General features: G+C 39.9%; 1 protein-coding gene across 1 annotated transcript in view; it reads right to left on the minus strand.

Moving 5' to 3' along the window:
• The window catches only part of TSPEAR (thrombospondin type laminin G domain and EAR repeats), a 50218-nt gene that overhangs the window by 11181 nt on the left and 26334 nt on the right, over positions 1-12703 (minus strand). The window contains exons 6-9 of the mRNA XM_020787354.3: positions 12438-12569; positions 10113-10345; positions 6359-6545; positions 2860-3089 (exon numbers count right to left, since the gene is read on the minus strand). Of these exons, the coding sequence (XP_020643013.1) occupies positions 2860-3089; positions 6359-6545; positions 10113-10345; positions 12438-12569 (782 nt within the window). The remainder of the gene's footprint in view (positions 1-2859; positions 3090-6358; positions 6546-10112; positions 10346-12437; positions 12570-12703) is intronic.

Here is a 12703-nt window from a genome sequence, read left to right on the forward strand (position 1 = left end):
CTATATGTGGGACAGGAAGCAACAGTTAGAACTGGATATGGAACAACTGATTGGTTCAAAATTGGGAAAGGAGTACGACAAGGCTGCATATTGTCCCCCTGCTTATTGAACTTATATGCAGAATACATCATGCGGAAAGCTGGACTGGAGGAATCCCAAACTGGAACTAAGATTGCCGGAAGAACTATCAACAACCTCAGATATGCAGATGATACCATTTTGATGGCAGAAAGTGATGAGGAATTAAAGAACCTCTTAATGAAGGTGAAAGAGGAGAGCGCAAAAATGGTCTGAAGCTCAGCATCAAAAAATTTAAGATCATGGCCACTGGCCCCATTACCTCCTGGGAAATAGAAGGGGAATATATGGAGACAGTGACAGATTTTACTTTCTTCGGCTCCATGATCACTGCAGATGGTGACAGCAGCCACAAAATTAAAAGACGCCTGCTTCTTGGGAGGAAAGCGATGACAAACTTCAGCAGCATCTTAAAAAGCAGAGACATCGCCTTGCCAACAAAGGTCTGCATAGTCAAAGCTATGTTTTTTCCAGTAGCGATGTATGGAAGCGAGAGCTGGACCATAAAGAAGGCTGACTGCTAAAGAATTGATGCTTTTGAATTGTGGTGCTGGAGGAGACTCTTGAGAGTCCCCTGGACTGCAAAGAGAACAAACCTATCCATTCTGAAGGAAATCAACCCTGAGTGCTCACTGGAAGGACAGATCCTGAAGGTGAGGCTCCAATATTTTGGGAATCTCATGAGAAGAGAAGACTCCCTGGAAAAGACCCTGATGTTGGGAAAGTGTGAGGGCAAGAGGAGAAGGGGACGTCAGAGGATGAGATGTTTGGACAGTGTAATCAAAGCTAACAACATGAATTTGACCAAACTCTGGGAGGCAGTGGAAGACAGGAGGTCCTGGCGTGCTCTGGTCCATGGGGTCACAAAGAGTTGGACACGACTTAACAACTAAACAAGAACAAAAAGGAATAAGACAGAAGTAGCAGCAGAAAACAAAGGGAGGATTACCACAAGACACAGAGAGAATGAGAACAAGACAAATGTGTGTGAAGCTCCCACAACATTTAATGAATAAAGCTGGGAGATGGCATGAGAAAATCCTGGTCGGGAAGCATTTGAACACTGCCAACTTCTAAATGATATTTAAGGTGTGCATTTTCTGTCATGCACCACTTTTTCAACAAGAATGAATGTGCTCTCTTTTGTTACGGATCCTAACAAAATATATATTTGAAATGTTTATATTTCCTGCTACCATGTTAAAAATGATATTACTGGTCTGCATCAATACAAAAAACATTAATAATGACAAAAAATAAAATAAAATACCCATCGTCATTTGTTTGCCTTTTCCAGTCCCCTTTGGTGAGATAGACCTGGACACTACCATGAAAATGGTCAGCACATACAGTCAAAAACCTTTTATGGTGTGATTCAAAGCAAGGAGTGAGGGTGCAGATTCCCATCCAAATTAGAGATGCACACCTTCATCTGCACTTTACTGGGGCAACGGACAACATATTGGAGGATATGTATTCATGTCTGATGCACATTATTTATTTATTTATTTATTTATTTATTTATTTATTTATTTATTTATTTATTTATTTATTTATTTATTTATATCCCACCTATCTGGTCGGATTAGGACTACTCTAGGCGGCTAACAACATAAAATAATACAATACATATATATAAAATAATTTTTGCACAGCAGAAACATTAAACAAGATGGAAAAAACAATAGGAAAGGGAAAGAAAAAGGGCATCAGGAATTATCTGATGGGAAGGCCTGCCGAAACATCCATGTTTTTAATTGATTTTTAAAGATACCCAGCGAGGGAGCCATGCGAATCTCAGGAGGTAGGTTGTTCCAGAGGCGAGGAGCCACCGCCGAGAAGGCCCCATTTCTTGACTTTTCCTTCTGGGCCTCCCTCAGCGTTAGGCTCCTCAGCCTCACCTCCTGGCTCGCACGAGTGACACGGGTAGATCTTGGTGGGAGTAGGCGTTCCGCCAAGTATCGAGGCCCTAAACTGTTTAGTGCTTTGTATGTAAGCATCAACACTTTGAAGTCAATACAGAACCGGATGGGCAGCCAATGCAATGCGACCAGAGTGGGCGAAATATGTTGGTATTTTTTCACTCCATTAAGTAGTCTGGCTGCCGCATTCTGCACCTATTATGGATGGTGGTTGTGGAAAACAATGGCAGACACTAGCTGTTGAATTTTTTAAATACAAGTAGGCATTTCTGGGAACATACTGTTCTGCACATGTAGATTCCCTTGCCTGTGTGTAATGCCCTCTAATGCCAGCCTTCAGTTATAGAAGGCAAATCCATTTATGTGGAATTATTTATTTATGTGAACCATCTTTGTGACCAACCAGGATCCGCAAGGCAAAATCAAACTGAACAACTTTAAAACAATTCTAAATAAAACACATGCTGAAGAAAGAAAACAACAATATTTGAAGCACACCAGAGAGGAAAATTAATCTCTGCTTAAAGTCTATCAAAAACTAAATAGAGTTTTTAAAGAGGATGATTTTTAAAAAAGAAAAGAAAAATAAAATGAGTAAATAATTCTAAACCTAAAATAAGATGGGGCCAATCCAACCTTCTTAAGGAGGAATTTCCACAGTTTCAGTACTGCTATAGAAAAGGCTCTGTACCTTATTCCCATGAGTTTAGTCTCTTTTGGTGATGGGACATACTGCAAGGATAGGAAGGAATCCTGCCTGAAACCCTGCCAGTTAAGAGTAATTGACTACAGGACTCCATATATGGCATCTTCTTGTATTCCTATGTTCCTAATTGGTTTTCTTCTTGCTGTGTCTTACCAAGATTGATTGGAAGAGCTGAAAAGCTCCATTGAGCCAAATGTAGATGTGAGAGTAGATCTTAGTGGATGTTCCATTAAATGTGTTGGCCACCACCAGGAAGGAATAGGGCCCAACGCTGAAAAATTCCCAGTCATAGGCTCCTGAGGTAGGAATTGTCTGGTTGGCTTCAAAAAGCCCTGTTCTTGAGTTCCACTTGTATATGACACTGTCTATATTGTGGTTATCCCCTAGGGAAGAATAAGAAGAGAACAACATATATGGAAATAGCGTTAAAAGATGGCATAGCACGATAACATGGAAGATATTTAGGCAAAAGGATGAAATTGACTTCATCTATTCTAGACTGAGTGGGTGGTTCTTTTTTCCAATGAGGACAGATAAGTCAGAGCTTTTTGGAAGAATGGGGCAATTCCACTATCATGTATTTGGCTGAAAAGATGCCAACGATTTGATTCATCTAAAAAGATTTCCTCAATGCACAGCATGTTATGCTGGACTGTAGTTGAGCATTACCTGAATAAACTGGCACTATGTTAGAGGTCATCCCCTCTCCCCTATCCTTTCCTTTTCTGGCTGGTATCCTTGCCCAAGCTACATAATCCTCCCAAAGAAGGGAATGGCAAACTACTTTTAAGAATTTACTACATAGAAAATTCTGGAATGGGTAGCTATCAGTGAGAATTGACTTGATGGCATATAACTGTCATTATAAAGAGAAGACAAGAAGCTTTCTAAGACTAAATAGAGTTTAACTCAGAGGGGACTCTCTTTGGTTTAAATCATGACTTGTTCAAATCGTGATTTATGATCCTGATTTGATTGGTAACCATAGTTCAAACCAGCCTTTCCCAATTAAATGTCCTTCAGTTGTCTTGGAGTAATTAGTATAACTTTTATTTTACAAGTGAAAGTAAGCACATATAGCAGTTCTTTCTAGAGGAAATATGCTAACAAATTCCATTGGTTATAGTTTTGGAAGAGGTAACCATGTTAGTCCGTGTAAGTAAATCAAGTAAAATCCAAAGGAAAAACAAAACAAAACAAAAAAGGGGGGGAGAGAAAAACAAGTGGCACCTTGAAGACTATTATATTTTAATGTAAGCTTTCATGGATCACTGTCCACTTTTTCGGACATATGGAATAAAAATGAAATATAGGATGAAATACCAAATTCACAAATCCACAGGGTGGCAGTATGTGGCCACCATTTCATGGACACTGCCTTCCTCAAAGCTCATTGTCCAAAAGTAATAATGGATCTTGAAAACCCATCGGAAGATTCCACTCCAGTTCAAAGCAGTCTTGAAGCATACTGAACAAATTCCGGGAATATACTGATATATGTACTAGTCACAGTGGCTATATACTACCCTCCAGGATCAGAGGCACAATGCCACTACATATTAATAACCTGGGAACAACAATGGTAAATGCCTTCACACTCTGCTTGTGAGCATCTAACAAGTATCTTATCAGCCATTTTAGGAAATAAGACAATGAACTAGTTAGGCCTTTGGTATGATTCAGAGGAAGCTCACATCCCCACTAGGGCCCATTGTTCTTCTTAATTTAAACGTAGATAACTAAAACTACAAGTCAGGTTTCCAACAAAGATGTATATGCTGACCAGTCTACTGATTCATCTCAGTCCAGGCCTAGTGTCTGTAAGCATCCTTCAGTCTTGAAAAACTTACTGTCAAGGGTAGGTTTTTCTGGGCACCTGCCAAGGCTCACATCCTAGTAAGGGACCCTTGCTGCCCTGCAGTCTCCTTAGATTTTCTTATCACTATGGCTTTTTGTTCACTTGCCCTTTTGTAGAGTATTAGCAGAAAGGAGAGCCAGAAGAGAAGCAACAGCTTCTGATTGGAATTGCAGATTGGACTGAATGAGATAGAGGGCAAGAAAATGAACAATGAAAGGCTTTAGCAGGAAAGTGGATTCCTAAAGGCATTCTGCCTGCCCACATGCTATAACACAGGGATCCCCAACCCCTGGCCCACAGCCCAGTGCCAGTCTGTGGGCTTTGCAAGGACAGATCTCCCACACACACACACATGGTGGGCATGGCGGCTCGCGTGCATGCACAGGCGTGTTCGTGGATAGTTGTGGCGTGTTCGTGGGTGGACATGGCGCGCTTGCATGCATGCATGCCCCACTCGCCCACGGGTGCACCATGCCCATCCGCAAGTGTGCCCCACTCACCCACGCATACATGCAAGTGCACCACGCCTGTCCACAAACATGCCACACCCACCCATGAACATGCTACACCCACTCATGAGTGCAAGGGGGCCCTGTGCCCACTGCACACAGATCCCGCCTCCCCAACTGGTCCATGGTTCGGAAAAGGTTGGGGACCACTGCTATAACACCCCCACACCCAAATGTGGAGATGGCATATAAGGCATTAAATGTCCTTTTAAAAGCAGGCTTACAACATCTTCATTAGAGGTTTTTAAAGAAAGTTTTGATGGCATCTGTCAGCAATGCTTCAGCTGTGGTCAATATCCCTTTTCTAAAATCCAACAATCAGTATTGACATAAAGCTGACATATAGCAAAAACAAAACACCCCCCCCCCATTTTAAAACTATATCCCATAATAATTTATCAGCAGTCTTGGGACTCGGTGTGGGGGTAGGACAGGAATGTGAGATTATCACAAATCATAGTTCTGGAGAGACAACATTTAAGGCATCACTGAACAGTATAAAGCAGTCACCATCCCCTGAGACATAAGTTCATGGAACCATAGAGTCATAGAATAATGAAGTTGGAAGAGGCCTACAAGGCCATCGAGTCCAACCCACTGCTCAGTGCAGAAATACAAATCAAAGGAGATCGGCCAGGTGGTTGTCTAAATTTCTCTTGAATTCCTCCGATGTTTGGAGCACTCACCACCTCTCAAGGTAATTGATTCCATTGCCATACTGCTCTAACAGTTAGGAAGTTTTTCCTGACATTCAGCCGAAATCTGACTTCCTGTAACATTGGCCCATCAGTAAGAGGTAGGCTTGCATGTTCAGAGACAAGAGAGAAAGAGGGAGAAAATGGGGTGTGGGGGGGGGAGAGAAGAAAGGAAAAGTTGTAACATGCCTGTCTGACTTTCCTAGAGATGGGGAATTTTGGTTCTTTATATGTTTCAAGCCTACAACTTCCATGGCCTTTTATCATTGCCTATGGTAGGTGGGTAAACCAAAATTTCTGGAGAGACAAAGGTAACCCATCCCTGGTCTATTTGCCCTCACGGTATAGATAACAGCAGGGTGCAAATCCAGCCAATAAATAACAGGCCTTCATCTATCAAATGCAGCCTTTTCTCAATCACAGTTCTGGAAGTTACAGTTGTTACAGTTACAGGCGTTAACACTTGTCATGGAGCTACTAGATGCATGAAATCTGTGTTAGAACTGTCATGGTTATTACGACAGTCAAGTGCCGAAAAGAGGGGGTTTCCACATGCTTATTAGTATGATAATACATTAGCTTCTAGAAACCTTTTCTGTGATTAGCCACTGCCAGAAAGACCTCTCCATCAATGACAAATGACTCCCAATCCCTTGCGCCATGTGTGGTGATCCTTTGGTACACGATGAATTTTTCTTTTCTGTAGTTCCACTTGTAAATTACAGAAAACTCCTGCCCTATTTCATCCCCTTCAAAATTAGCCACTGCGAGGAAGATCTGAAAAACAGGAAGCTGCAATCACTCAGTTTGCTGACCAGTCAAGAGCACACATTCCCCTAAGGCAGACGTACCTTCTTTGCAACAAACTAAAAGTGATGCCTGGGGTTAGTGACATCCATTCCTTTTCTTGTCTATGGTACAACAGTGTCATAGATCACATTTTTAAAAATTCTTCTACCCCATCAGGATTCCCTGACTGGGAATATAGGTTGCAAACATGACCTTTCAAATCAAAGGATAACATTTACACCATAGTAATATAGTAATATAGTAATATAGGGGACGTGGTGGTGCTGTGGGCTAAACCGCAGAAGCCTTTGTGTGCTGCAGGGTCAGAACAAGCAGTTGTAAGATCGAATCCACGCAACAGAGTGAGCGCCTGTCGCTTGTCCCAGCTCCCGCCAAACTAGCAGTGCGAAAGCATGCAAATGCAAGTAGATAAATAGGGACCACCTCGGTGGGAAGGTAACAGCGTTCCGTGTCTAAGTCGCACTGGCCATGTGACCACGGAAGATTGTCTTCGGACAAATGCTGTCTCTATGGCTTGGAAACGGGGATGAGCACCACCCCCTAGAGTCGAACACGACTGGACAAAAATTGTCAAGGGGAACCTTTACCTTTACCTTTTTACTATAGTGAAATTTTACCAGTGTTTCAAGTGTAGTATATGTATAGTATATGTATAGTATATAGCCTAGGTCTGGAGCCAAGTTTCTCCCTTTATGACTTAAGCTGCTAATCAAACACTGGTGTGCTTATGGTACATAGTACATGGTATGTATGTATGTATGTATGTATGTATGTATGTATGTATGTATGTATGTATGTATGTATGTATGTATGTACGTATGTATGTATGATGTACGTACATACGTACGTACGTACGTACGTACATATCTATCGATCAATCGATCGTTGGTAGGTCACCTTTCTCCCAGTGAGTGGACCCAAGGCAGCTCACAATGTTAAAACAAGTAAACCTAAAAAAACCTAATAAATTAGGGATAAAAATTTTTTTACAGAATTAAACTTCTTTTGCACAATCCACTGTTACGGTAAACGGAAGTGTTCATATTCTGTCTAACGTTCTTTTAAGATAGCACAAGGCATCCCTGGGGATCATGTCCATCTGCCTCTTCCTCAGATCATGTGCATTTAATCTATGAGCTAAAACATCCCAGATGGGATCACCCCTGGTGGCACTGAATTCTGAAACTCACCAGCTTAACCAAAAGCTCCTTTTCATTTCATAAGAGTTATTTATCCTGTCAAAATGCCTTCCACATGGAATTCTTCCAAATTCAAGAGATTGTGAAAAGAAATACTTTACTGTTAAGTTCCTTAGCCTTCCAGCTATTCCTGCCTTACTTCCTCACATTTCTCTTTCTCTCTTTGGGGGCAGGGGGGATTGTTTTTTGGGGAAAATAAGAAAAAAATAAACATCAGATGTTTACATCTAAGCTGGATTTTTAAATTTTAAAATAGACTTTTAAAAAATGCAAATACTATGATTCCTTTAAATAATGCTTAGGCTATAACAAAGGCTAATCTAAATATACATTGGCCAAACAGTTCATTTCTCAACTGAAGCAGTGCCTCTCCAAGTATACGTTGAGCCAATTCACATGTGGTGATAAACCGGAGCTTCAAAATGTTACTTTTTGACCACATCTCCAGGAATCTGCTGGCTGGGGATTCTGGAAACTGTAGACCATAAATTAAAATTTCCAGGCTCTGGGTTGCACTATGTCTACTTCACATGTCTGTGAGGTCAGACATTAGAACATAGGGAGGAAATGTGAGAAAATAAATACAATAAGGCCACAATGTGCAAGGTTAGAAAGGCTTTGTTGGGTTTTGCTGGCAACAGTTCCTTGCTTCTGAAAAGCTGCAGTTGCAGCTGTCTGTTTAACCATGTAAAGGACTAAGTCTACTATTCTAATTGCTACACTTCTCTAATTCCTTTTAACAGTTAGCATACACAGACTAGACTTCCCCAACCTGTTGTCTTCTAGACATGTTCTGCCACAATTCCCATCATCCCCATTCACCATCCCTTATTGCTGTTCTGAGAATGACAGGATGACACCAGCTTTGAGAAGTCAGCCACAGACTTTGACTATATCTGATAAGAGTCCTACCTATGAAAATTCATAGTACAATACATTTCATACAGCTTGTCTACACTGGCATATAGATCGTTATATGAATCACTGTTGGCAATATTTGGATCAGAAAAAAAGACCATATCCACATGTGTTTCTACTTAGAACAATCCACTCTTCCCTTTTAAGAGCTGTTGCACACCTTTCTGGCACAGGACTAGGGTATGTATTCTTTTTGGCATGATTCAGTGCTATCAAAAATATATCTTTGAACTTGTCCACACTTGAAAATTTGGTATAATCTGGTCCATGCTTTAAAAATTCTTGTCTTATTTCAACTCTCACTTGAGCAATCCTTCTATCCATACTGGAGATGGTGCTACGGCTCCTCTTCTCTCATGCCACAGGTCCACACAGAGCAAGGTTTACCCAGTTTATTCATAAGTAATTTTACTCAGTTTACTCATGACTAAGGAAACAACAGCAGTTAGGGACAGCTGCAATACAAGGAGAAAACATTGGAGTGAAGGTGAAATGAAGGTATACCTATTCATTAGTAAATTGGTCTCACAATCACCAATGTGGACGGAAGGGGCACTCAAGTGAGAGTTAAAACAGATCACACCTAAGATAAAAAACTTTTGAGAACAAACTGGATTGTTCCAAGGTCCCCAGTGTGGACAGGCCCATACTCTCCAACATGCCCCAAGACTCATCATTATTTTTGCTGTTACAGAGAGGAACAGGGTTATTTTTCTAGATGTTGACTGGGATCCGAGAGAGTGTGCATAATGCTTTTCTATAGTGTGCCTCCTAAAACCTCCAGATCTCAAGGCACAATGTGCAAAAAATAGTTGGGAGTGTAAGAAAAACAGAGCCTTCCAAGGTGATGATAAAACGGGGTCATGTTTTCTGAGCATCCCTTGTCCTTTATTTATCTGAGGTATTTATAGGCTTCTCTTCAGCAAATGCCTTTCAGAACTGCTTATAACACACTCATAAATATTGTAATTAAAATAATATATAAAGTGCAATAAAATGAGACATAGCAGAGCAAAAATGCAAAATGGGAGCCAAATTCAAAGAGCTCTCACTTGGTCACCTCAAGAAGCTGCAGTTCGATGTATATTTACTTAGGAGAAACCCCAGTGGAAATAATAAGATAGTCTTCTAAGTAGAAACACTTACTACTGCTTTCTGACATGAATCCCCAGACTATTTAGTTCTTCTAAAAAGGCTGTGCTCTGAATTCTTTCTTTGGTGTCCTCTAGGGCTAGGGATCATGTCCTGCAGCTTCCATTGTGTCTGTCCAGAACAATAAGGAAGGCCTGTTCAGTAATGGCTCCCAAATGCTTGAATTACTTTTAAATACCGCCATGGCTCTTTCTACTCACGTTATGGTTCAGCTTTGTTAATTTAACAGCGTATCAAACAGCACTTGGGGAAAATTACAATTTACCTTTTTTCCAATAGTGAAAAAATTCCAGGATTCAGCTTGATAGGTGGGAATATTTTGGTAAGCCACAAATTTCTCATCAGTCCATTTGTAGATGGTTGAGCCAGGAGGAGTATAACGATTAGCAGTAGCTGCAAAGAGTCCTACTTTGGGGATGACAAAGATCTCAATCCCCTTGGTTTCAGAATTTGTAACTAAATTCTGATATTCTTCCACATAGTCCAATCTTTCTTCAACTGGATAGTAGCAAGACAGCAGAGGAAATCAGGAAATGAATGGTAAAAATGGTGATTTTTAAAAATTTTTGCATTTGTATGCTTTAAACATATGAGTTGAATTCTTGTATATACTTTAAAAGCAAATTTTACCAATCTGTGCCAATTCAATAGGTAGAGCTATTCCAAGCATGAAGCAAGAATGCTGTACCTACCCACCAATTATATATCTATATGAACAATGAATACCTTCAGAAAAATAAGTGAGAATCATAATCCAGAAATAATATGACTGAAAACATGGAGAATCAGATATGTTTTTAAGAGATTAGCATTCAAAGCCTTGAACTTGAGTGAAGAAATCAAACAAATTCATTTTTTTTCACATATTCAGTTTTTTAAACTCTCAGGTTCTTTTCAGTAGAAACATATGCACATGTTAGAAAACTCTTTTAAAAATGAACAGGAGCAAAATTATTTCTCATCAACTAACAAAGATATTCTGATAAAATGATTATCCCAAAGAACAAGTACTCCTAAAACTGCATTCTGCCCTCTCACAAATTGTTTCTTGGTTCTAGTACGTATACACACTGAGTATGTTTCCAAAATGGACTTCCTACCCCTACTTCATTCAGAAGTCCTGGCCTTCCAAAATTAGGTTTTTCAGCCACTCCACTCACATCCCATTAAGTTGCTTTAAAACATGGTTGGATACAGCAAATCCTTAGCCTGTCTAATATAGAGACAGACTAATATAGTCTGTCTCTATATTAGCAAAGAAAGTTGAGGAGCACTGTATACCTTAGTTTCTACTATTTAGTGTACATCTTTGGCCAGACTGTCACTCCAATGATGATGATGATGATGATGATGATGATGATGATGATGATGATGATGATGATGATGATGATGATGATGATGATAATAATAATAATAATAATAATAATAATAATAATAATAATAATAATAATAATAATAATAATAATAATAATAATAATAATAATAATAATAATAGCATATTAACTTTCATGATTTTCTACAAAATCTCCTAGAAATGGACCTTTACTTCTGATCTGAGAATGTTCTAAGAAGTCTTTCCTTCACTCCACTTTGCACAATTCTCAACAAATGGAACTGTCATACACATCTCACTTCTGAATGGTGAGAAATTTCAGGGATTTCAAGTGATGACTTAAGTTTTAATCTTGTCAGAAGGAAATCACTGGAGACTTAAGCTCAAACTTCACATTTAGGAACTGAGCAGCTTTATTTGATAGAAGCTGTCACCTTCTCCTAGTGCAAGGTTCTCTCACCTTTGTACCTTGCAAATTCACTTTTGTTCATTTATGATTGGTAACTCTGAGTCTGATTGCTCAGACATGTATCTCTGAGAATATCCAGTCCCTAGAAGACATGCTATCATATTATGATACAAGCTGAGTATTTTGTCTAGTTTGACACACAAAAGCAGCAGAAGGAGAAACAGAGGTGATTACCAAAGCTTGAAAATGTTACAGTTGTAGACTGGGAGTAGGGTTTTTCTTGGAATAACAGTTCAACTGTAATTCCCGAACTGGGGAATTCTGGGATGTACTGAAAAATAATATTGGCCAGAATTCTGTTGGGGCCTGGTCTGTGTAATCATATAAGCTGCTGTGGCAAATTACTGCTAACTAATCAGTTATTGCTTGCATTTGTGGTCACATGCCAAACTGTACAGCTGGCGCATAACCAGAAATGAAACTGGAAAGTAATTAATTCACTGTCTTAATTTATGTAATGACACTTATGGTGGCAAAAATCCCCAACAAGATTCTGGCTGTTTCCTAATTAAGGTATTTGATTTAGCTTGCATGTATTTTGGCTTCATTACAATACGTTATAAGGCAAAAATTGGGACGCCGTGGCCTATGGGCTAGAAACTGCCTGTGGGAGGTCCCAGTTCAGCAACCCCACCTCTGTTCAGGGAAGCAGGTAAGATATTTTTCCTCTTCCCTCCCAAAGTTTTCAGGAACAAGACTGATTCTCTGCTAACAGTCCTAATACTTATTTCCATTGTAGAGTCAATGCTTTTAAATGTACCAAACCACCACTCCCAAAAAGTGTTTACCTTGTAGCATGGAAATCCACTCACTCCCATTACACAGATACAATCCTTTCTGAGCAGCATTGAACCAGAACTGGCCACTCTCACTCTTGGTGCAAGGAGGGCGGGACCCTAAAGTCACCTTCATGTCTGTTTCTGAACAATAAGGACAAAAAACATCAAAAGCCTAAAACAGTGCTCTAGTGCCATAACAAATGCCACTTCATTACATCCTGTATGTATTACATTGCACAAAATCGCAATGTTATCCTCTCTCTATCTTTCTCTCA

Source organism: Pogona vitticeps, chromosome 3 (genome assembly GCF_051106095.1).
Source record: "Pogona vitticeps strain Pit_001003342236 chromosome 3, PviZW2.1, whole genome shotgun sequence".
Classification (NCBI taxonomy): domain Eukaryota; kingdom Metazoa; phylum Chordata; class Lepidosauria; order Squamata; family Agamidae; genus Pogona; species Pogona vitticeps.